The sequence below is a fragment of the Hyaena hyaena genome, unplaced genomic scaffold (assembly GCF_003009895.1).
Source record: "Hyaena hyaena isolate Hyena2069 unplaced genomic scaffold, ASM300989v1 scaffold_1519, whole genome shotgun sequence".
Taxonomy (NCBI): Eukaryota; Metazoa; Chordata; class Mammalia; order Carnivora; family Hyaenidae; genus Hyaena; species Hyaena hyaena.
This window is the reverse complement of record NW_024082152.1, coordinates 55,224-81,855: the sequence shown is the minus strand read 5'-3', so window position 1 is coordinate 81,855 and position 26,632 is coordinate 55,224. Positions and strand designations below refer to the sequence as shown.

The 26,632-nt window shown below is 35.3% G+C and overlaps 1 protein-coding gene across 1 annotated transcript in view; it reads left to right on the top strand.

Annotated features, from left to right (window-relative positions):
* Positions 1-26,632, top strand: part of LOC120225811 (ephrin type-A receptor 6-like) — a gene marked incomplete at both ends in the record, with an annotated part of 255,586 nt that overhangs the window by 212,556 nt on the left and 16,398 nt on the right. The window contains 2 exons of the mRNA XM_039223998.1: positions 2,303-2,350; positions 2,756-2,918. Of these exons, the coding sequence (XP_039079929.1) occupies positions 2,303-2,350; positions 2,756-2,918 (211 nt within the window). The remainder of the gene's footprint in view (positions 1-2,302; positions 2,351-2,755; positions 2,919-26,632) is intronic.

Below are 26,632 nucleotides of genomic sequence, written 5' to 3'. Positions count from 1 at the left end.
TTATCCTACTCAAACATGTCCACAGTTCAGCCTTTGAGGATGAATAAATATATCTAGATGGTTCTGTGGCAAAGGACGGTCTCTACCCAGTGACAACTGCTTAGAATTGGAATTGATATGTTGGCAGAAAGGCAATTAGCCAAAGTTCTGGGACACTAGTGCTCTGTGCTTGTAATGAATAAGTGCTAACCTGACTTCCCAGGATCTTGGAAATGCCAGGAGAGAGCTGTTGTACCCTCGAAAGAGGAACTCTTGTGACTGATGCCTTCTGAGTCCTCCTCTCTGGCAGTCTGAGACCTGGCGAGATGTTAAGATAAGGCAGGCCATCACCACACTGCTGTCATTTAAGCTGAGGAACCATGTACGCACATTTCCTACTTGGGGATTTTTATTCCAGAGATGTAACTACAGATATAATTTTGTATATAACAGCAGAAATGCTGAAAGCTGTTTGCAAAAGGTGTCCTTTACTCTCTGTAACTTTACCTAGTAAGAAATTACTATTTAGCTACATTTTGATGAAGCAACAAAGACATAATGTGTAATTGGTGGGCTGCCAGTCTAAGAGTAGATTTTTGAAATCCGTATCTTCTCTCTTCAAGGATAAGACAAAATTTATTTTTTCACGGCTTTAAAAATTTTTTGTCAGTCATCATTTCATATTGTGACCTACCACTCAAAATTGACCATAACACTTACATTGCAGGAAATTCTGTGAAAGGCGGAATATTCTCCTCTTGTATGTGAGATTGAAAATCCAAAAATTTTGCAGATTTCTACCAGAAACAATATCATTTCTTTGAATAACACACAAGCATTTTTTTTTCTCTCTACAATATGAGTGTTAAGACCCTTAATTATAAAGGGCTTGATCGTAGCTCCTTGTTTTAGCCCTTAATTAATTACTACTATTAATGATTTTATAGGCTTTATTTCTTTGGATTTTATGCTAGATGGATATTTATTTACTTCCTAATCTCAAAATTACTTAGAAGTAAATATAAACAGCAATTTGTCTTTTTGTCTTTTTTAGTTAAAATGTTGCTATTGTTAACTCACTTTTTCTTTGTATTTTGTGTTTAATAAATAGTTCTATTTAGGGTATAGATGGTAAATTCAATTCCTCAGCTAGACTCAGAATAACCACGTAGCATATAATGCTCTGACAAATAGAGCCATAAAATTTTTAAATGATCTTTAAGATTAGGATATTTTTCTGAAAAGTAGCTTAAGGGAAATGATTTCTGTAGTTTTAAATCTTAAAGCATTACCAGCAAATAAATGGAATTTGACACTTTCTACACATGTGTAGATTTTTATAACTCCGTTTGTTAGTCTGGAAGATCTGAACAACAGAGATTGTCAGGCAAAGGCTAAATGAAATCTTGACGGGTATATTAGAGATAGAATTTAGGCATCACATGAGTGATTCAATTAATGATCTTGAAAGTCGCTTCTATCCCTGAGAATCTCTTTCTTTAGATTTATGAGAATAGTGGAGAATTAACATAAGGACCTGGTGGCCTAATTTGACTCATGAATTTAGAAGAGTTATTCATACAAATACAGTGTTTTTCACCTATTAAAATGTCATTATAAAATTATTGAACAGTAACATTGTACAAAAATAGTATTAAGTTTAATCTGCCTCCATTGCCAGCACATTGTGGACAATCTCTTAAATGCATGGATGAAATGAACTATCCCGAGCTGGTGGGCAAGAGAGCCCCCTTAAAAGACCCTGACTGACCAGATCATTCGATCAGCTGTGGTGAACCATTCCCTTTAGTGAGGGGAGGTAGTTTGGCAGTTAACGCAGGTGACTGGAAACCAAGGCTCCAGCCCTGCCTTTTAAATTTTTTTTAATGTTTTATTTATTTCTGAGAGAGAGAGAGAGAGAGTGAGTAGGGGAGGGTCAGAGAGAGAGGGGGATACAGAATCTGAAACAGGCTCCAGGTCCTGAGCTAGCTGTCAGCACAGAGCCCGACTTGGGGCTCAACCCACGAACTACGAGATTATGACCTGAGCTGAAGTCGGACACTTAACAGACTTAGCCACCCAGGCGCCCCTACATCTTAAAAAAATAATAAACTGTGATATCCGGGGCGGGGGGTGGGGGGTGGAGTCAGTTTTCCCTTAAGGGTCAATTTTTATGGTTTCATGTTTCAAGTTGGAGTCAACTTCAGTCTTCAGTTTTTAAAGACAAGGACATCGCTGAGTTTTGGAACAAAGCAATTGATTCAGGATAAAATACTTCAAATTAAAAAAAAAACAATTAATTTATTTTTCCTTTCACCCACAGGTCTACCCACGGATAGCGCCGGCATTTTGGCACTACCTGCGGGTAGAAGTGAGTAGCGGGTACTTGAACTCTCCCACCCTTGCTCCTTGCACTCTGCTGGTGTGGTCTGATCTGATGTGCCCATTTTGCTCCAGGTGCAGCTGCCATTCTGTGTAAACGTGCTCTCACGCCACCACCATTCTTTAGAGTTGGATCAGAAATCCAAATCACCAAAAACACAAGTGGAAGTTTATATAAGATAATCATCTTTCTCAATAAATCTTCAAATCAAGACCATATCATATGCATCATAATGATAAATTAGTGCTAAATTATGGAAAGCCATGCTTACACCTCTTTTTAATCAATATTTTTGATATTCAGAGCATAATTCCTCAGCTTAATTTGGGCATATCCCTGGAAAAAAGTGGGATAACTCTACTTCATTTCCTTTCTCCTCTTTTCTATCCCCAGGAGCACGAGCAGCTCACCTACTCCTCCACGAGGTCAAAGGCGCCCAGTGTCATCATCACGGGCCTCAAGCCAGCCACCAAGTACATATTTCATATCCGAGTGAGGACTGCAACAGGATACAGTGGCTACAGCCAAAAGTTCGAATTTGAAACAGGAGATGAGAGTAAGTTTTACACATACATATAAATAAGATGTGAAGTTAGTACCATTCCAATTGGACCTGAGTTAAAAACCTAATGTTCCCAATTGTGAATAGTCTCATCAAACGAGGTTCTGTTCATGTAAATACTCATATAGTCATTTCAGTTAGTGTTTGGTGCTATCATTAAATACCTCCATGAAATGCCCTGTTCTACCACAATTGTAATGTAGCCCAAATACATTTCTTTATACAGAATTCATCACTCACCCTGGAACATAGGGTCTCAGTGGGTGGTGTTAGCCTAATTGTTTGCCAGTCTTGGCATCATAATATGATACTAATGAAAACTTGGAAGAGAATAAAGCCATGAGCACATGATTTTAGCAACTAGTTCAAAATTGTGCAGCTTTGGCTTATTATCTCAGATCAGTAAAATCAGTGGTCAGAAGGAAAACTCTACTGAAATGTACATTATAATTTTAAATATAGACATATAGGCTTAATTAGAACCTCAGATTAGTTCCATAGTCTCAATGTGTTGAAAATCAAAATGGGAGCTGGAGGTGAGGTGTTCCAATATCACGTAACACAGGCTTTGGAATGTCTGATTCATTCTAAATCCTGCTCTGCCATTAAATCCATTTTTTTGCTTTTAGAAACCTATCTTACTGCTATCGTTGTAAAGATTAATACGGGTAGCTTTTGCAATGTTCCTCTATGGAAAATGTTCAAATATCTAATCATAATAAAAATCTTTTCCCGTCATTGCAAAAATACCCATATTTATATAAGAATTCAAGAATAGCAAATTTATCATAAAAATTCTTTATAAATAACAGTAATAATAGCTACCATTTATTGAGCCTCTAATAAATGCCAGAAATTATGTGAACTATTTTATATGTGTTATTTAAACCTTTCAACATCCAATGAGACAAGTATTATTTCCCTAATTTTACTTATGAGAAAACAGAAACCTTGAGAAATAGAGCAATTCATCCAGCTATATACAGCCAATGAGAAGCTAATTTAAAATTTATAAATGAGGGCTATCTTCTTCCAAGGTATCTTCTGCCTGCACTCTGAACAACTCCACCATCCTGTTAATGTTCTTTCATTTGAATTATTAAAAAGTGCTAATAGTAAGACAACTAAACAGGCCACAATTCCTCCAATGTATCACTCCCTCAAAATGAAGCAATTTGGTTGGAAGGAGTGTTATTTTTATATTGATGAACAGGATCAATTCATAAGAACTTCCTCATTAACACTATACTTAACCAAAAAGTAGCAACATAATTAAGAAACACAGCTTAGGGAGAGAAAGTAAACCAATGAATAAAAAGAACACTTATAACCTGGATGTTTAATATCAGTGATAATCATTTATAATCTTGTGGACACTATTGACTTCTCAAGCTAGAAATGAAATTATTGGGAGTAGACTGTAATTACCACTAAACATAATTCCATAATTAAGAACAATATAAAAATATTCAAAGTGCCATCCCTGCTATGTCCTGTTGACTGTTTTCCCCCATTTATATGTCAAGACTTAACCTAGATGTGAGCTAAAGGGTGCAATTCAAGGGAAGTTTGTTGCAGGAAAAGTTCTGTCATGTGTTGTTCAGACTGTGTGTATTACACTCCTGCATCTCTGTTTTCTTACTTTATTTCACAGATGAGGAAATTTACCTAGCTTTTTAAAAAGTATGACATTTTTGAGTCATATCATTAAGTCAAAAACATACTCTCAGAATTATAGGGCTAAATCTAGATAAGTCATTTGTCTATATCTGGGACTTCTAGAGAAACTAATCTAGTTTAATTTTTAAAAAAGTTCTGATCTAAATATGAAAAATTTAATTTGGTTTAACTTTAAATTTCAACTCATTGTACTTTTAGGACTAGAAATCTTTCAGATGTTATGTAAAAAAGAAGTACTCTGAAACTTATCAGAAAAGTTCCCTTACTCACCAATGACTCAATGCAATATTTATTCACCCAACAAAAATGTATACCACCCTTAATATGTGCCATACTCTGTGTGAGGCACTGGGGAAAAAAAGTATTTATAAGACCAACAGCCTTTGCCTTCACATAATTTATACTGTAGATTTATGGGAAGGAACTTAAAATTTAATTTAAAAATACCAGGTTACTGACATGTACTATCATAAAGATATGCAAAGGGTGCTGAGAGCAGAGGGAAGAAGCCCTAATTTAGCATAAGTGGGTCATGACTGGATCTGGTGGAAAGTGAGAAGCTGGGGTTTATTCTCAAAACAGGAGTAGTAAAGAAATAGCAAAAACGCTGAGACCTGAAATAGCATGAACAATTTAAAGAGCAAATAATTTGGTGTGGCCGCAGTGAGGAGATATCCAGGTAAATGAAGGAAACTAAGGGCAGAGTGTTATACAAGGGCCAATAGGAAGGTGCTCTATGGCCATGTGAACGAGGTTGAGCATCCTGATGACACTGAGGATCCATAAGAGGGTTTTAATTAGGGAGTAACATGACAGGTAAGATGTGCAAGACTCCATGCTGAGCAATTCACACAAATTATCTTTGTAATTTTGAAAGATTATTTCTCCTTCTAGAGACATAAGTAGCTTTACCAAAATCGGATAATCAAATGAGGGGAGGTGCAGAACTGGAACCCTAGAGCCATCTGACAGTGGTAGCCGCAGACAACAAAAACCCTGTTTTGAATCACTGATTCATAAATGACATGAAAGATGCTTTTATTAGATCCTTGAAGAGACAAAATGTCTGAGAAAAATCTGAAAAATGTGTTTGTCTAAACCCGGATTTGGAGTACATAGTATGGCTCTCAAGTCAATTTACAGCCCAGGAGAAAATCATTTAAAGGATCATTTTTTATCTGGTTAGTTTTAAATTACATGTTCAAAGCATGCTATTAATATCCAGACGAGAACTTCAGTGAAAAATGTCATAGAAGGATATGGGCAGGTTTACTGTAAGTCCAGGTATATAGGATATGAATCCCAAGCTACTGTCTTTCTCTCTTCATACCCTCCTAGCTTATCTTTTCTAATTTTTATAGATTTTGTTTCCTGAGTAGTGCCTGAACAACGTTCTCTCTTTTGTATTCTATTTAATTAACTAACTTGATATAATACATGCCTAGAGATGAGGTGTGTTGGTGAAGAAAGATTAGGTTCTCTCATTTGACGGTCTGGTTCAGATTTTTTTTAAGTAAGCAAAGTGAAGTAGTTTACAATTTAATTCTCTCTAGCCATATTTGTTTTACTTGGTTCCAGTTTTAGTTTGCCAATAAAATAATAATATAAAATATGTACATATTTTCAAAATCATAATAATCTCTTTTTTTTCTGTTTTATTTGTTTATTTTATTTTGAAAGCGAGAAGGAGAGGGACAGAGAGAATCCCAAGCAGGCTCCACACAGAGAGTGCAGAGCCTGACATGGGTCTCTAGGTGGAGTTCAATCTCATGACCCTGAATTCATGACCTAAGCCAAAATCAAGTCAGCCACTTAACCACCTGAACCACCCAAGCACCTCAGAATCATAATATGTTAACCCACTAGTGTTCTACCATTATAGTGGCATCTGATCAGCAGTCACAGTGACCCCTCTTGCTCTTACAGACCCAAAGTTGGATGATTTTCTAGAGTTAGATTATGTGGTGGAAACTGGATAACCAAATGTAAAGATTACTAATTTTGACTTATAGCATTATAAACAGAGCTTACTTAAATTAGACTTGTTGGTTTCCTTTCTCCCAAGGTCTATAGAATAACCTCATTACATATGTGTATATGGAGAGATAAATAAATGATAGATAGATAGATAGATAGATATAGATTATTGATTGATAAATATATAAATAAATAGGTAGATAGATAATCATTCTTATATAGTCACAAAAGACTTTTCTGTTTTAATCCTGGCATTTCTTATGTCTGCTAATCTCTCTTTGGACAAGGAGTGTACATGTGGTTCAGTGGGTTAATTGTTTGATTCTTAATTTAGGCTCAGGTCACGACCTCACAGAGCTTGCTTGGGATTCTCTCTATCAGCCCCTCTCTCTCTATCTCACAAAATAAATAAATAATCTTTTAAAAAATTGTACAGAAAAATACTGTGTCCATTAACAGCACTTATTGAGTGTCCATTGTGTACTGGACTTTTCAATAGGCCAATAAATTACAATACAATAGAATCAGTAGTGAGAAAGTAAGAATATATAAACATTCCATGTGGATCTTCTATTTATTTGTTTATTCATTCATTCATTCATTCATTCATTCAAAGTTAGTTAACATACAGTGCAATAATGGTTTTAAGTATCCCTAAAAATAGAATTTAGGGATTCATCACTTACATATAATACCCAGTGCTCATCCCATCAAGTGCCTTTCTTATGGCCATCACCCATTTAGCCCATCTTCCCATCCAACATCCCTCTTGCAGCCCTCAGATTGTTCTCTGTATTTAAGAGTCTCTTATGGTTTGCCTCCCTCTCTGTTTTTATCTTATTTTTCTTTCTCTTCCCCCATGTTCATCTGTTCTGTTTCTTAAATTCCACATACGAATGAAATCATATATTTATCTTTCTCTGAAAAAAACATGAAAGATCGATGTCAGAAACTAATATAAGAATTTTTCCAAGTGCCTGGGTGGCTCAGTTGTTTGAGAGTTCAACTTCAGCTCAGGTCATGATCTCACAGTTTGAGTTCGAGCCCCATGTCAGGCTCTGTGCTGACAGCTAGGAGCCTGGAGCCTGCTTCGGATCCTGTGTCTCCCTCTCTTTCTGCCCCTCTCCTTCTCGTGCTCTCTCTCTCTCTCTTTTTCAAAAATAAATAAACATTATAAAATTAAAATAAATTTTAAAAAATAATTTTTAATATTAAAATGAAACATATTAGGTCTCAAAGTATCAAACACACACACATACACAAACACAGATTAAGTACAGACCTTTTCGGCATAGATGAATAAAACAACAAGAAATCTTAACTACCTCATATTTATTATAATTTCTGTCCTTATTTCCTGGAGAAAATGTAGTTCTTTTCAATGGAGAAAGAAATGACAATTAAAATTAGAAAGTTATCTACATAACTGATAATATCCATATCCTTACAGACTTCTTTCCAAAAAGATATTTAATTCAATTTTTAACAATAATCTGTTAAAATTACACCTACATTTTAAAAAAAAGAAATAAAGAGGGGCACCTGGGTGGCTCAGTCAGTTAAGCTTCAACTTTGGCTCAGGTCATGATCTTGAAGTTTGTGGATTCAAGCCCCACATAGAGCTTTGTGCTGACAGTTCAAAGACTGGAGCCTACTTCAGATTCTGCATCTCCCTCTCTCTCTGCTCCTCCTCTGCTCATGGTCTGTCTCTCTGTCTCTCAAAAATAAGTAAACATTAAAAAAAAATTTTTTAAAGAAATAAAGATAATCTAAAGATAAGGAAGTCAAACATTTGGTTATTTAAAATACCAAGACTTATCTAATATTCAAATGCATTTTGGAGTAGCAGAAAATAATTTCATGTGTACACTTTTAAAACCCAAATAAAACATATCCTGCTATATAGCAGCCAACTTGAGCAATTTCCTTAAATACAGGAAAAGAACTTGTGAAGTTATCAAAAGTGTCCAGAATCCATAGCTTAAAGCCAATTTTTGAAAGAAAGCTGGAAATGTACACATTAAAATTAGCAGCTTGACTCTCTCATTACCCTAATGGATATCCACATGACCCTGAAGAGGTAATACATTGCCAACATGTAAGCAATGCATTTTTTTCCCTTGAAAGGATAAATTATACCTTAAATTTTAACAATATGTAAACTTTGGTTTTTACCTATAGGCTACAGAAAGCACTTTTGTAACACAAAAGCCACATCTGTCAACATTTAAATGTTATTTACTAAAAGTAGTAACAACGGCTGACATTTATATAACATAAAATGACCACACAAAAGCCATCATAATCAACATTAACTAACCAAACAATAAATTATTACTGAACTACAGTAGGTATTTCAAAATAGAATCTTCCATCATGTGTGACACATGTATATAAAAAGTGTTATATAGATATACATGAATGGATTTAATCACTTAATTATTTTTAACATCCATAAGAGTTATCTATTTTTAGTATGGTGTCATATTTAAGCCGTCTGGTTATTTTCACAATTTATAAATGGGAAATGATCCTAGCAATTGAGGTTCAATATTGTGTCTCTAATTCTTTCTTCCCTTATTTGTTATTTATGTCTCCAGTGGACTAATTTTTCTACACGCCATCTGTACACTTAAAAACTCCAAAACACTGAGTATTTTCTACCACATAAAAAGTGAATTTTTCAATAAATATTCAAGTTTCCCTCCAGTCCTAATGCAGACTGACATCATTCCTGTTCTGTCTCTTTCTAGTTAACAAACTGAGAAAATGTGTGGATACTTCATACGTGAAATTTTCCGAATCTTCATAATTTCTAAGCTTCTTCTCTGACTTCCAACTGGATGATACAGAAATGTATCACATTTCAAATGATTGCCAGCTCAACTTCTACCTCTCCTGAAATATTCTGTATCAGTCCAGTGAAAAGTCACCCTTTCCTCAGACTTTCTGTAATATTTTATTGTGCAAGCACTTAATTATTTCCTAAGTTGTTAGCTCTTTTTCTTCTTTCTTTTTTTTTTTTTTTACAAATAGTTTATTGTCAAGTTGGTTTCCATGTAACACCCAGTGCTCATCCCCACAAGTGCCCTCCCCCATGCCCATCACCCCCCTCCCTCCACCCCATCTGCTCTCAGTTTGTTCTCAGCATTCAAGAGTCTCTCATGGTTTGCCTCCCTCCCTCTCCCCCACCATTTCCCCCTTCTTCTCCCCCACGGTCCTCTGTTAAGTTCCTCCTAATCCTCCTATACTAAGTTATTAGCTCTTTGAGTCAAGAACCATAACCAATGTATCCTTGTGTCTCACAAAATGTCTTCCTTATAGTTTCCAATACATATTTAATTTAAAAATGAATAAGATATAATTATAAAAGGCTAAAAATGGGAGAATAACATGTTGCCTACTAGTCTAAATAGACAAAATCAAATCTTTTTATTTGCCACAGATATACATTATTGCTTGCTTTATTTGGGGCATCAGGTTGTACCTGGCTTGAGTTGTGAAGGAATAGGATATGTGGACCTTTAATTTACCAATTACTTGTTAAATTTAAAATTGAAAGCATTTCATGTAGAGCTAAATGATATTTTTGTTGTATAATGTATTTTCTTCTTTAAATTTCCTTTTTAAAAATCTCTATTATGTCTGATCTAGTCTGTTGATTGAATCACAGTCTGCACTGTTTCAATTACTTAGGATGAAATTAGCTACATCATTATTAACAGCAGCCAGAAATTTGGGATGGTTATTAATGGTGAAGCATGAAGCAGAAAGAGGACCAGCTGACCCTGGTTGAGTAATAAAAAAGTTAATTAATCAAGCAGGAGGCAGATTTCATATTTACGAGTCTACCCAGAGGAGGACAAATTCCAGTATGTAAGATTTTAATTTGAAATAATCTCCAATCAGTAGCACATTTTCAATGTTGGCAACCATAGCTATCTAAATGCAAACGTCAGTAAGAAAGAAGAATTTTCTAGAAATTAGATTGTCCAAATATATATTGGCCTACCTTATGAATTAATAAATGCCTTTCATGATAAGAATTTGTACTGGAACTAGCTGGGTACTTATTCAACATATTATAAAGGGAATCCTTGCTTTGTTGAGGAGGTTGTGATATTATGTTTAACATAACTTCTATCGCTGAGATTCGATCAGATAATATTTATTGAGTTCTAATGTTCCAAGCACTATTCTATTCTTTGTGACTTCTAACCTTTGAAGTGGATACTATTATCATGTCCATTTTATGGATCAGGAAACTGAAACACAAAGAAGTTCAGTAACTTAACCACATTCCTACAGCTACTAAGAGTTAGAATGGTCATATATTATGACTGTATTATATTATGGGGATAGTATTTTTCATACTAATGCTCAGATCTAGGATCTAGTTCTGTTTCTACCCATTCAGTGTTTTTACTTTTCTTATTCAGCACGGTCATTACTTCTGATTTTCTACATGATTATTATTTTTTATTTTTGCCTCCAGTTCTTCACCTTCCCTTAACCAATTATATTCTTTCCTAAAATAGAGTGTTTGAATATAAACATAGACTTTCAAAAGACAGCAATTATTTATAAATCACCATAATCAAATTCAGAGAGTTATGCATGTTTTAATACAGATTTCTAGACTAATGCAAACATGGTAGACCAAGTTTAATACTCTAAAGGGAGAAAATAATGCACTTAATCTGATTACCTTACATGAGCAGAGACCTGATGAAGAGTAACTATTTGCATAGAAGATGGAAGTCTCATTTTAACAAGTCTCCATTGATTAAAAAAAAAAAAAAAAAAGTACTTTGCTTCAGTTTTGCCAAGACCAAATAATAATTTTAAGTGATGGGAACCAGGCTTATGCACCACAAGACAGATTGGAGGTTCCAATATGAAAAATATTAAAGATCATAGTTTTGCTAAATAGACTGGAAAAAATCATTAACTTTTAACAGGTACTTAGAATTTATAAAATGTGTATAGTAACATGCAGTGTTATAATTTTTCTGATATTGAAAAGGGCATTAGCAAATAGCATGGTTCTATTAAAACAGAATATGTTTATTTTAAGCCAATGACCTATAGCAAAAATATGATTTCTTTGAGATATAAGCCATTAGCCTTTGGAAGTTTTTTGTTTTGTTTTGTTTTGTTTTGTTTTGTTTTGTTTTGTTTGAGATCAAGAACCATCTCTTATTCATTTTTGTGCCTTTTATAATTGCGTGGCTGACATATTCAAGGCTTTCAGTGAATATCAAGTAAGTTGTATTATCTGGTAAATATTCAATTAACATGCATCTGTCATTTCAAACAAATTGCAGGTATTTTATTATTTTATCTATATACTTATAGTATCTTATTTGTGTTTTTGTATGTGTATATTAATGACAGTGTGCTGGGGCACCTGGGTGGCTCAGTAGGTTAAGCGTCTGACTCTTGATTTCAACTCAGGACATGATCTCATGGTTTGTGAGTTTGAGCCCTGTGTTGGGCTCTGCGCTGACAGTCCAGAGCCTGCTTGGGATTCTCTCTTTCTCCTCCCTCCATGTTCCTTCCCCACTTATGCACCCTCTCTCTCGCTCGCTCTCTCTCTCTCGCTCTCTCTCAAAATAAATAAATAAACCTAAAAAAAAATAACTGCACTGAATGCTGGTCAAAACGCACAAAGATTTAGTTATGCATGATGAATAAGTTCTGGAGATCTAATATATAGCATGGTGACTATAGCTAATAGTACTGTATTGTGTATTTGAAATTTGCTAAGGCAGTAGATCTTAAATGTTCTCACCACACACACACACATAGAAACATACACACACACACACACAAACCATGTTTGGATATGTTAATTAGCTTGATTGTGGTAGTCATTTCACAGTGTGTACTTAATCCAAACATCACATTGTACACCATAAATATATATAATTTTTGTTTGTCAGTTATACCTCAGTATAAAGCTGAGGAAGAAAAACAAATATATAATACATGTTCTCTGTCTTCTGGAAGCTCAACACTAAGCCGCACTAGAGACTTTTCTAACAGTTTCCTATTTATGTCATTCTCAGAGTCTAATTTTAATTTGACTTGATTTGAGAGGAGATGGATTTTTTCTATCAGCTATCACATAAATTGCCTGAATTTTTCTGTCAAGTTATTTGACTTTACAACCTTGAATTCTTCTAGAGAGCAAAAATGTTCCTTAGACATTTCAAATTGCTTCAAATTTAGTGAAAAATATATTCCCTATATAATACATGGAGATTTACAGCCATTCTTCAGACTACACAAATCAGCTTTATTGATTTGTATCTTGAAGTGGCTTTTTAAAATGTCATAGGGGCGCCTGGGTGGCTTAGTCGGTTAAGCGTCCGACTTTCACTTAGGTCATGATCTCGCGGTTCGTGGGTTCCGGCCCTGCGTCGGGCTCTGTGCTGACTGCCAGCTCAGAGCCTGGAGCCTGTTTCAGTCTGTGACTCCCTCTCTCTCTGACCCTCCCCTGCTCACGCTGTCTCCCTCTCTCTCTCCTAGAAATAAATAAAACATTTAAAAAAAATAAAAAAATAAAATAAAATGTCATAGTCTAGTAGTTAGGAAAGCATTAAGGGCAAAGTGAAGAAAACCCAATCTCTTAATATAACCATAGATAGCCTATCTGGAACTGATGGTGTGATTCTTAATTATGGTTGACCTCCTACCCCCTCCTTTGCACGATTGTATACTCTGCCAAGATGACATAAGGAATACTGTGTTATTCAGTAGATTATTTCTGCAACAGTATTCTAAAGCAAGGGGGGGGGGTTCTAGTTAGCTGTGGAATGAAGTCTAGTGGTGATACATAGCTGTGATTCTTACAAGGAGGGGGCAGACTGATGCTGCAATGAAATTGTCTTTTAGGAACATCCCAGACCACAAGGATGACACAGCACAGGGCTTGGTTCCTTTTATAGTTTTCTTTCTGATTTCCCAGTGGAATTCTAACCATATGGTAATCCATCATTTTAGGGCTGAAAAAACTTGAGAGTTGAACAAAAGAATTTCAGAATGTCCAAGGTGGGTGAAAAGTATTTTATGTAAAATATATAAATACTAAGTATTATTTGTCTATGTCAAATCATAAAGACATAGCTTGAATTTTTCTATTTGTACAGTACCAGTATGCAAGAAAAATAAGTTTAAATTATCTAATGTAACATCTTTTAAATTTGTATTCACTCAGTGCAAGACATCTGTTTTTGCTGTACCTCACTGTAAAGTCACAATACTGAGTGGACAGATGTTTATAAAATAAACCCAGCCAGCTCTACCAAACGTTATCTGAAGAATTAAGAAACAGTTTAAGTATATTCATTACACTTTTACTTTTTCAAGGGAAACAGTACTTCAGTGAATTTAAGTCAAATAACAAGAATTCCTGGCAAAACAGCAGGATCCCTTTAAAAGATTTAGCTGTGTGTGCACAAACCCAAGCATGACATGTGTGAGCATATTACCACACTGTAAAGATAGGCAAAGTAGCAGAATATGGCAACTTTACCACCAGATATAAAATAGCTGATTCACAGCAAACTGAATTTCATATTCTCTTATGCTTTTAGAAAACTGAGCACCCTTTAAAAAATGCTCTTGCACAAAAGGATTTTTAAAATAAATAGTTATATTTACTGGATACAAAACCAGAAAGCAGATCAAATGTTTTTTTTAACAATCATTTTCAGCATTTCTGTAAACAGTAAACATTGCAATACTACTTACTAAATTTAGCATACATATTTATACAGATATATCCATCCATACATACGTGTAATACATATATTCTGCATTCATGCACTCTTTCTATTCTCATTCTGAGATGAAGGAATGAAATTGACAGTGACTAAACTATCCTTCATTATCCTTGCTTAAGTTGGATATTAAGATATTATACTTGGAAGCAAAAGAGTTTATTTCTAAATTTGATACAAAGTTTGTTTCTAAATTTGACATAGAGAGAAAGTGAAGGGCATTTGGAAGGCAGCAGCAAAAGCAAGCAGAATGTCTAATTGTTCAATTTATTCGTTCACTCCTCCGTTTGGTCTAAAAGTATTAATGCACCAGCCAGATATAGAAGTTTGACGCTGCAGATTCAAAGATGGAAAGAATAGACATGTTCCTGCTTGTGAGAGGTTCAGAAAATTAAACAAGATTACAATACAAGGTTGTGTGTGACATTTTGGGGAGGACAAAGAGAAGAACCCAAACAAACTATGTCAAGGAAATCTTCCACAAAGAAGTGATGTGTTAAAGGAAACATTAAAGTTAAATAAAACGTGGTTATGATAATGAATGGGAGGGAGGGTGAGATGGGGGTGGGATAAGAGGATTGGGGAGCTTCTGTTCTCTCATGTTTGCAGGTATACAGATGAAAGTGAGTGTGCAGCCTTCTAGTAACTGAAAGAATTTTAGTGAGGCTAGAACTATGGTTTTCAAAATGTAGACCCTGCACCATAATCAGCGGCAACACCTGAGAAAATGTTGGAAATGCACATTTTCAGACTCTACCATATACAGGCTGAATCAGAACTTGGGCAGTGTACCCAGAATTCTGTACTAACAAGCCCTCCAAGTGATTCTGATGCACATTGTAGTTAGACAACCAGCAGCTTCAACAGAGAGTACAAAGGTAGAGGTAAGGAATGTTGGGGGTGACAATCTTGGTACAGGAAATACAAGACACGTGTCTGGAGTCTTAGATAGAGACCGTGAAATGCTCTTATCTTGTCATGGAGGCTAAAACCTTCCTGAGTTTTTATTTTTCTTCCAGTTATCTGTAGTTTGGAGACAGGCAAGCCAATCAGCATGAGTTTCTCATAAATGAATCCTCTGGTGCCATTGCTAACACATCTAATTTTCTCACCTTCATTTTATCCACACTAAAAATAAAACCTTCCAAAATCTTTTTCATTGTCACTCCTATAGCTGTCATAACTTCGAAATTCCCTAGAGACTCTTTTAGCCTTACAATTCACCTACCCAAGGTACTTGAACCTTGGGAATTATCAATTTAAATTCTAACACATGCTTGCTCTCTGCCAGCACGTAAGCCTGCATATTTCTCCTTGACAGTTCATATTTGGTCTCTAGACTTTCAAGACACAGTGAATTATGACCTGCTCACCAGAGCCTCCTGAGAAAACTGGAGCTGAGCCATCCCGTGCCAAACTTTCAGTGAAAACTGGTCAGTTGCAGATGTTTCAGGAATCATCTGGAAAACTTTATGGATCTAGATATCATAGAGGTAAAAGTGAGATGTTACCAATGCAAAGTTAGAGACCAAGACTAATATGCCAGACAAGGTTGTCACAGACCTGTCTCAGCCTAGATTACTTGGGTGTATGTTCTAATTGATAAAGGCAAAATGATACATTCAATTTAGGAAAGGTATACACAGTATTGATGATGATTCTCCACTCTAGACATGAATTTCTCATCAATAAAATAAAGGGAATGTTTTAAATTGTCTATCCTTGCTTTAAAAATAAGGACCTTCTGTGTAAAGTGATTAAGGATTTGGGCCAGATTAAGTTCTACCACTCTTTCGGTTTCAGGACCTAAGGAAGGACCTTTAGTCTATTTAAGCTTCAGTTTCCTCATCAAAAAAATAGACATTTATTTGTTTGTACACTGATTTATTCAACAAATATTTGTGAAAACACTCTGTACACTGTACACAATGCTGTTTTACATGCTGTGTATATAGCAGAAGTAGACAAAGGCCCTTTGTGTCCTGTCCTAGAGGTTATGTCCCAGAAAGGAGAAAGACAATAAGCAAACAATTAGTAAAATATTTAGAGTGCTAAATGATTCAGAGCTATGGTATGTTACCTAGATCTCCCCTTTAGGATATAGGCACTTACTTATTCTCTTAGCTAGGCTCATAGCTGAATTCCTTTCCAGACATTGCCTCTGTCCAAAAGAAGCTGCATTCCCCAGAGTCAAGCCCTCTCCCTAGGGCATGGGAAGGATTCAAGACTGTATCATTGTGCCAGTCAAAGATTTATCCCATTGTTTAATTCAGGACAACTGTGAAGGGTCATCTCAGTTGAGAGCTACCTGAGATCCACAGAGGTCTTTGTAGCTACCATATCATAGTTCAATTGCTCCATTTCCCCATTTCTGTTCCCCACTCTTCTCAACCTGTCCCTGCAAAAGTCACTCAATAAACCTGCTACATGCAAAGCTGCCTGAAGAATCTGTGCCCCAGGAAGCCCTAAGATAGGTGACACAAGATGCTCTGGAGAAGAGTAAAACTGAGAAGGAGGACAGGGTGTGCATATCTCCTAATGTGATCATTAAACTTTAACTATCAGTATAATTTGAATTACTGTTATGAGCTAGGCAGCTGGCAAACACTTCATGAAGGAGGGCCTTAACCTTGGCCTTGAAGAAAAGGAAGGATATAAATAAGCAGCAAGAACAAGGAAATTTTTCATGATAGCAACTGATTCATGCAATTCATTTGGCAGATGCTTCACAGATAAATAGACAGCTAAAGAAAACTAGTGGATTTTAGTTAAAGTTCAAGCTTTGGACTTAACCCTGGATTTAGATTTTGACTCTACCACTTCCTATATATCAGACTTTGTACAAGTCAGCTAACCATTCTGTGCCTCAATTTCCACATAAGGAAAAATAGGAATAAGAATATCACCTACGTTCTAGTGTTCTTGTGAGTATGCAGTGGTTCAGTGCATGTAAAGTACTTAGCAGAATATCTAGTACCCGTGTGGTTAAGGTTCAGTAAATGTTGACTATTAATACTGACATTAGTGGTATTGATTTTCAGCCTTAAAATTCCATTCTAGCCATTTCAAAATTGTATTTTAAAAATGAAACAATATTTTTTATTATCTTCTTGCACCTAGACACTCTAGCAATCATTTTCTGATTTTTTCCTTTGACATTTGTTTTTCATGCCTATTAACTTACCCTTGAGACAGCTGACTAGTCTTGATGTTAGTTTTTGTTTAATTTTTATAGGTGACATATAAGGAAATCTGGAATTCCCCAGATGAGTTGACCTCCCAGGTCTAAGCACTGGAGGGTTGGACAAGGAAGCTCCACACTTGAACTTCTGAGATAATCAAATCTTGACCAGCACAGTAGGCAAGTCAGGGAATCTTTATCAGTCCTATTCCAGTAATATCACCTTGTGGACTCAGAACTGTTTTCTCTCCTGCTTTTGTGGTAATCAGATTATTTATGAGATGGGCCACTTATTTTTTTTAATACTTAAATCATAAAAGATTTCAGCACCAACACACAATATAGCATAATGGTTAGAAACTGCAACTCTGGAACGAGGCTATCTGTATTTAAATTTTGGTTTTGCCACTTCTATCTGTGTAACCATGGCCAGTTTATTAACCCTTGTCTGCCTCAGTTTCTCCATCTATAAAGTAGAGATAATAATAGAACTATCTTATATGATTGTGTGAAGATCAAATAAATGAAATACATGTGATGAACATATTTAGAACTGCAGATGGCACATGTAAGCACTCTGGAAGTGTTTGTTATAATAATGACTCTTTCTGAGGGAGACCCAATCATATATTTAGTTTAATTTGATTTTTTGAATGAGCCTGTGCTGTGAATCAGTTACCAGTCATTTCCATAAGGAAGAAAGAAAAAAAATTTTAAAAAGGGGAAAATCTAATTCTGGAAAGAAAACTTCCTTAGGGTACTCTCTGTGGAATCTTCCTCAGTTTTCAAGTAAAAATGACCCACAGCCACATATCCCACAATATTTTTAAAATGAACAAGTAACACTCTAACTGATTTTCTTGCACAAGAATAAGCAATCTAAAGAAAGTAAAATTTAGCTATATATTGAAAATTATATTTTGTCTTATAATAGGTATTAGTTATACTGTATTTTCTATAATAAACTCAGAATATCTTATTTAAGGAAGGGTTTTACTTTTTCAAATATGGAAGAGGTACTGGTTTAAGAATATTTGAACTTTTATAATGACACATTTTTACCTCGCATGATGTCTGGAAAGAGGAGTGGTCCATTCTTTCCAATTTTTAAAAATTTGTTTATTTATTTATTATTTTTTAAATTTATTTTTGAGAGAGAGAGAGACACTGAGCTGGGGAGGGCAGAGAAAGGGAGACAGAGGATCCCAAGCACTCCACACTATCAGCACAGATCCCAATGTAGGGCTTGAGCCCACGAATTGAAATCATGACCTGAGCCGAAATCAGAGGTTGAACACTTAACTAACTGAACCACCCAGGCACCCCTCATTCTTTCCCAAATTAATCCAAGTTGCTCAGCAGACAAACAAGGGAGAACAAGGAGATTTGGGGTTATCTAATTGCCCTTAGCACATTCTTTTTCAGTGATGTTCTGTACTGAAGCTCAAAATGCATTTGAATCTTCCTAAATCATTTCTCAGTGTTTGTATTTATCCATCGTGGGAGCTGCACCATTTTAAAATTAGCTAGCTTTCTGTCATTTTCTCCCTCTCATCCTGCTTAAATGCCCACTGGGATGATAGATTTAAAACTGAGTTAAACAGAAACATGTACTTAAGATACCCAGTTAATAGCCATGGAGATTCTTTTTTAAGTTATGTACATTTACAATTGCTGTTTGCTTGATGTCAGCAATATTTTTAAGGTTTGAAAAATATACCATTCATGATCATACTCTATACCATTATCCTTGAGATTATTAATATAAGCAGGTAAGATAAATTTAATGAGTTTTCATTAAAAAGAAGAAACCAGACTTCTGCACATGAGACTATATTTCTGTCATCAGTCTTCTCAGTGCTCTTACTGCTTAAGATGGAGGGAGAAATACCTTACTGGAAAGTAAATACGAGATTGATGGGGTAATTCTACTTTGCATTGACCAGTGACCCTCTAAGAAGGTCTATTAGAAACCTCTAAGGCACAAGGACTTACATACCAAAGAAGAGACGGGACATCCCACCCTGGTCCATGATTGGGAAGATAGCTGAAGGAATCTTACAAGCATCCTTTGCTTAAGACTTCCAATAGCTTATACTGTGGAAACTGGGGCATCAGAACAGGTGAAGAATTGAGAAAAGCTCAGTTTGGAAAATAAGAACAATTAGGAAAGTACTCTTTGTTAACATTCAGAAGAAAAGCAATGTAGAAAACCCCACTTTAAGCTATGAATATGCACTTCCATTACCAGCCCCCACACACACCCACCAAAAAAGGAATGTAATACATGAATTAGTCAATCTAATAAGCATGTGGAATTTAAAAATTATTCTCATATGTTTTAAAAGGAAATATAAATGACCTGTATTATACTTTTTATTAATCATCTAAAATTATTTAATCAAGAATTTTGTTTAACAGAACATGCTCAAACATATGTACAACTAATCTAAGTCATTAATACCTCTTACTAGAGATGAGACAGAATTACAAGTATAGTCATATTTCACATTCTAGGAAGAAGGTGAATGCTCTAAGCAGTAAGTCAGATGACTTTTCCCATATATGTGCTAACTTACCTAAATTGCCCTTAATTTGTATAGGGTTGCCTTCTCAGAAAGTCTGACTAACTACACAGAGGAATGCTGATTTATATTTGCATTTCCCTTCTTCCTAAAAACAGTTGAGGCAGTCTAAAACACATATACAAAATATTAAAGCATTTAAATATATTGAAACCATCAGAATTAGAGCTAGAAGTAGAAAATTTGATCCATAAACACAAGAGGCAATCATCACTAGATGTGAACTACATGTACACCATCTCTGCCTCTGACATTTCTTGACGCAGCCAGAGAATATAGAAGTCCTCATGTTCTTATGATATGAAGAACAAATATTCTAATAAAATAGATGAAGAATCTGAGGATAAAGGCCTCAAGCAGAGATTTTTCAACAAATGCAAAAAGCATGCTTTTTTAATCTGGTATTTTTATGACCACAACCTTTGATAGAAGCAGACCCAAGGTAAAGTGTCACCAATTGAAGGCGATTTCCATGGTGGGAATGAGATGAGAAAGAAAGGTTACTTATTACAATTCCATGCATACAGACTTCAAAAGAACTAATATAAGCTGGGAAGTAAATGAAAAAGAATCATTTATTTTCTTTTTCTTTAAATTTATTTATTTTAAATTTATTTTCTAAATATGTGTTCTTTGATCAGAAACTAAAAATTAGAATAGCCTAAGACCCTTTGACTGGAGATATCAAATATACCATGAGCTAGGTTAAGCAAAAAGAGATCTGAAAATGTCCCAGACAGGGCCACAGTGGAAACATTGGGAGTAAATGAGGCTAGGCTTCAAAAAGAACTGAAACAACAAAACCAGAAAGCTCTTGAAATAAAAAGACAACCAGTCTTTTTCTTGGTCTACACAGCTACTTGTTTCTGTTTCTCTCACCTAGGATTACTTTTACCTGTATATATGTTCATTTAGGAAAATAAATCTATCATGGCTTGCAGATTCATATTTCCCCTTCATTTCAACCATGCATCAAAACCACCAGAATGACTATGAATCCTAATTCCAAATTCCTGGAAGAAAGATCATGATTTGGCCCAATATGAGTCAGGTCTCCATCCCTAATCCAATTCACATGAGTAAGTACCAGAGAGAGAGAGAACAATATTGCAAGGCCCTGCCATGAAGGCAGAGGCATTTTTAGAGACAAGGCTTAATAGATACCTGTTCAGTATCCTACTGAGATACTTATTATCTTAGTATTCTTATTAAGGTTATTTACTAAGAATTTTAAGCTAAGTTTTTAATGAGAACTTAGAATGTGTTTTCTCTATTTTCACACTGATAGATGGTAGAAATGCTTTAAAAATTAGGTGAAGAGGAGTGCTTGACTGGCTCAGTTGGTTAAGTGATCGACTCTTGATTTTGGCTCAGGTCATGATCTCACAGTTTGTGGGTATGAGCCCCATATCAGGCTCTGTGCTGACAGCATGCAGGGCCTCCCTCTGCCCTTCCCCTGCTTTCTCTCTCTCAAAATAAACAAATAAACAAAAAAAAAAAAAATAAGGTGAAGAAGTACAAAAATAATTCCACTATTAAAGTCGAGACAACCAACCAATATTTTTTCCCATCCTTACATTTGCACTGAAATAAGCTGGAGGCAAAGCAAATTCTGTCCTTAGGAAGCAGAGTTGAATCTGCTCCAACAATTAGGCATACTCTAGATTGAAAGCCCAGAGTTCCACCCCACAGGATACTGTGAAAAAAGATGATTCTGGCCTGGAAAATTTTCAAAGCAAGTGTTCAAAGTCATCAGAAAGAAACCCGAAGAGCAATACTCCCATGGAAAAAGCTATATTGAACCCTACTTTTGCAGCATGCTTTCTAGGGTAAGATACGGAAAAAGTATGCTTGTAAAAAATGGACTAGGTTGTCTTCTTTAGTAGAGTTTTGATCACTTGCCTTTCGTCTGCCAAAGAAAATGATTTTGTGTTGATAAAGTTGATGACGTGCAATCCTTTCAAGCAGCGGTAGGATGGTAGAATTATTTGTATCCATAAATCAATTCTAATTGTTGAAAATTAGATCCACGTTATCAGCATATAGAAAGAGGCATATATATTTCTGTCTAACAAAATGGCACATGCCCAGTTTGTCTATAATCAATATCATAGGCAGATATTAGTGTAAAAGATGAATAAATAAAACACAACACTATTTTTTTTATATTACATGAAATTGTGAATGGGTATGTCAGGAATTTTTCCCCTTAGTTCATTTTTAAAGCGTATTTTCTCCACATTTCTGAATAATAATACTAGGTTTCAGTTTTGAGTTAAGTTGATTCCCTGAGCAATAAAGACAAAATTTAGTGAAAAATCAACAGGCAAAGCAAACAGTCTTATTTTCTTGAAAATATAATATTAGTAAGTTCTATGGGGTTATTCCATGCCTAAAACAAAATATTCTAATGCAAAATATTTAACTGGGATACTTAACACATAGTTTAAGGGAAAGCATAACATAAATAATAGAGGGGACACTAAGAAGATTGATCCAGCCATCATTTTGTGGAATAACAGGGTTGGCTCTTTTTAAAATAGAGTAGGCTTGGGACACCTGGGTGGGTCAGTAGGTTTTGTGCCTGACTTTGGCTCAGGTCGTGATCTCACTGTGGGTTAGAGCCTCACGTCAGGCTCTGTGCTGACAGCTCAGAGCCTGAAGCCTGCTTCAGACTCTGTGTCTCCCTCTTTCTCTTTGCCCCTCCCCACTTGTGCTCTGTCTCTCTGTCTCTGTCTCTCTCTCTGTCTTTCTCTTCCTCTCTCCGAACAATAAATAAACATTTAAAATTTTTTAAAAATAGTAGTAAAATAGAGTAGACTCTCTGAATCTCTCCAGAATTGATTGCAGTGATCAGTTTGAAGTTGAGGTAGTTTGGTATTACTCAGAGCAGGCTTCAAACAGTTTCAAACAATGATCCAACAGCTTCCTTTAGAACCTGCTTTCAGGGGATAATCAAATGAGTTTTGGCACAGGGAATAGCAGCAGGTCCCTGTTGGATACCTGTGATTAAAACTATTTGGAGCATCGTGTTTGGGTCCTTAAAGCTAAGACAAATTACCCTCCATCCCCAACAATGCTGGCTTCTATGCTTCTGTAAAGATTTCTACTGAAGCCATGTAAGAGACAACTATAGCCTAAATCTGCTTTATCATTAACTGTGAAGATGCAGTAAAGATCTTTACAGAAATTTCTTTAGCTCCAGATTTGGTTGCAATGAGTTTATAATTAGACGGGTTAAAATTGGGTAGATTCCTCCACAATCTGATTTTAACATGCTGTCTCACTAAAGTTGCCAGAAATGTCTCTTCATTTGTTTTTATTTTTTGGTCTGTTTGTTTTTACATCTATGCAGTTTTTATTAAATCAATACATGAGATTCATTTAAAAAAGGTAGACAAGACTGATTTCAACCTGAACCAATCAATCAATTAAAGGAAAAGAAAATGGACTATCTCCAAGAAGAGCATTTAATATTCTTTTTATAAAAATAGTTGTTTTATAAATGAACCCCCCATTTTGCTTTATCTTTTCAATTACATTCATCCAGTTATGGGGGCAAACAGACTTAGAAGTCTGTTCAACAAAGAAAAAAAATGTAAGTGGAGATTAAAAGCCTCTAACTTAAGCAACGTAATAAGCATTGAGAGATTTTTAGTAGCTAATTTGGAAATATAAGATCCACTTATCCTCTCTTCCCCTCGTTATAGGATATGCATATAGACAAATACAGCCAAAGTCTCTCCTCTTTGTTTCATTTTATTAAGTAGGACTCTCAACTTTAAGTGATGAAAACCCAATTGATTTAATGAAATGTGTGACTTTATTACTTTAAGTAACAAAAGCCAAGGTGTAGTGTGAGATTCAGGCCAAATCCAGGCTCTCCAAACATATCCTCAGTTTATTATCCGGCAGTGTCTTCCCATATATCTTCAAGAGTTTGTATCTCCAGTAAAAATTGCAATTTTGAGTAAACTCCACAGCTCCTTCTATTCTACTTGTAAGAGAAACCTAAGCATGCTGAGTGATGTCACTAAATTTTCATGATCCATTCTCTCCCCCTTCCTATTCTATATCCTCTTGATCCTACTCTGTCTCAGAGTACATGTAAAGAACTCTGGAAGATGTTGTGCTGTTTCATCCTTCTAACCTTTTCAGATTTAGCTTAAGAATCACCTCCTTTATAAACCTTCCTTCATTTCTTCCTATCAAGATTATCACTCTCCTACTCTTCCCTCATGACCTTCATGTGTACTTCCATTTTAGCAGCAGTTTCCCAGTATTACAGTTATCTATCACCCTCACGAAAGAGAAACTACTCTGAGGATAGGAAACCAGGCTTAAGTCTTCTTTGTCTCCCCCATCCCTATATCAGAGTGTTTGGAATATTCTAAATGATTAATATTTTTTGTTGTTTTTGAATAAATAATGAGTTGATGAATGAGAATTCACTCAAGAAATTTTCTAGAACTTTTTCTAAATAATCAATGTATGCTTTTTATCAGGATTATTTTCTTTATATATTTTTCTATGAAAAATATTCTTCTTTTAAAGTTTATTTCTTTATTTTGAAAGAGAGAGAATGCAGGGAAGGGGCAGAGAGAGAGGGAGACAAAGAATATCAAGCAGGCCCTGCATCGTCAGCATGGGCCCAACACGGGGCTAGATCTCCCCAACCATGAGATCTTAACCTGAGCAGAGATTATAAGTTGGATGCTTAACTGACTGAGCTACCCAGGCACCCCTATGAAAAATAGATTCTAAATAAACCTTTGAGTTTATATGCCTTATGAAATATGTGATCTCTAATGGCTATACATTTACTGACAAAGCTATTTACCTCAATCCACACTATTATACAGAGAAGTTATAACCTCAAGTGCATATGTATGCATATGCACTAATATGCAAATACTATTAATATTATGGTACATGTTTAATAGTCTTTTGAAATTGAACATCATTAGTACCAGGGAATTTTTTAAATTTGTAAGGAAATTGTATTGTATACATATCTTTAAAAAATGAAATATGTATGTATAAAGGCATAAGTATTTCATTTACAAAATACATTATCAAAGACCTATCTCAACTGCATGTAACATAATGAAATACAGACGATTACAAATTAAATCCTTGACGTTCAGAATGTTAACAACAGTTCCATGTGTTGAACTGCCTCAAACACTTTTCTTTGTTCTTTGATATTTGTCACATGAAGCCTACCTGTCAAGACATCTTGACCATTTATTGATGCACGCAAGAATCTTTTCTTTAAAAAAAGAGAGAGGCACTACCTGCCTCTGCTTCTGCCTCTCCATCAAGTTGTACCAAACTCACATTTTCCAATTATCCCTGTGTCATTTGGCATTTTAATCTGACAGGTAAATTAAGGTCATCAAGAAGAGTGAATCTTGAAATCTTCTGTGTCCCAATGTAGCCATAGTTTGATGTACTGAATTGCATTGTTTCTGGAGAACTGACAGACCAGAGAAAGAAAGCAGTGGTGAAATATCGTTCTGAAGAAACATAATCCCTACTTTAAAGTTCCCTACTTTAATATATATGATCCTTGAGGCTTTTTTTCCATCCAGCTGAGAATTTAGTAACTGGCTTACTTGAGGGGGAACAGAGAATCTCTTCCCATTCTCCCTCTCTCCTTCTCCTCTTCTGCCCTTCTCCCTCTCTCTCTCATCTTACAAGTTATTTTTCCTGTTGGTAAATGGCATCAAATATTGAATGAATGTAAAAAAAAAAAAAAATCATGTTAATACAATACCATGCCAATACCTCTAAATATTTTTTTCATCCAGAGCCTAAGCAGGGATATTTGAATTAAAAAAAAAATTAACTCACAGGGGCACCTGGGTGGCTCAGTTGGTTGAGCGTCAGACTTTGTCTCAGATGATGATCTCACAGCTAATGAGTTTGAGCCATCATCAAGCCTAGCCGAGGTCAATTGGAAGTCCACTTCGGATCCTCTGTCCACTTCTCAATCTCTGCCCTTCCCCTGCTGGTGCTCTCTATCTCAAAAATAAATAAACATTAAAAAAATTAATTCACACTATTTTTATTAGCTTATCTCTGAACATATTAAATATCAAAATACAAATGTGTAAGCGTTATTCATGTAACTTGAACACTTTAAAGCATGAACATTACCAAATACATCATATGTGAAAACTCTTCCTTAGCCAGGGCACTCAACTCTTATATCTAGAATGCACTATTTATCTCTTCTTTAAGAAAAATATATATTTATTAATTTCTAGACTTTGTAGGGCACTCTACTAATCCCGTATAGTATAGTAAGTTGAAAGATATTATTTCTGCCCTCAAGAAGTTTATTGTGTAGTTGAAATGAGCCCCAAACCCTGAAAATCATCAGAAATCTAATCATTTCTGATAGTTGAAGTTTTCAGACAGAAGTTTGGTCTTAAAAATATTATTTTTACTATTTATTTTTTAAATATTTTGTAGAGGCATACTTTTCTATTC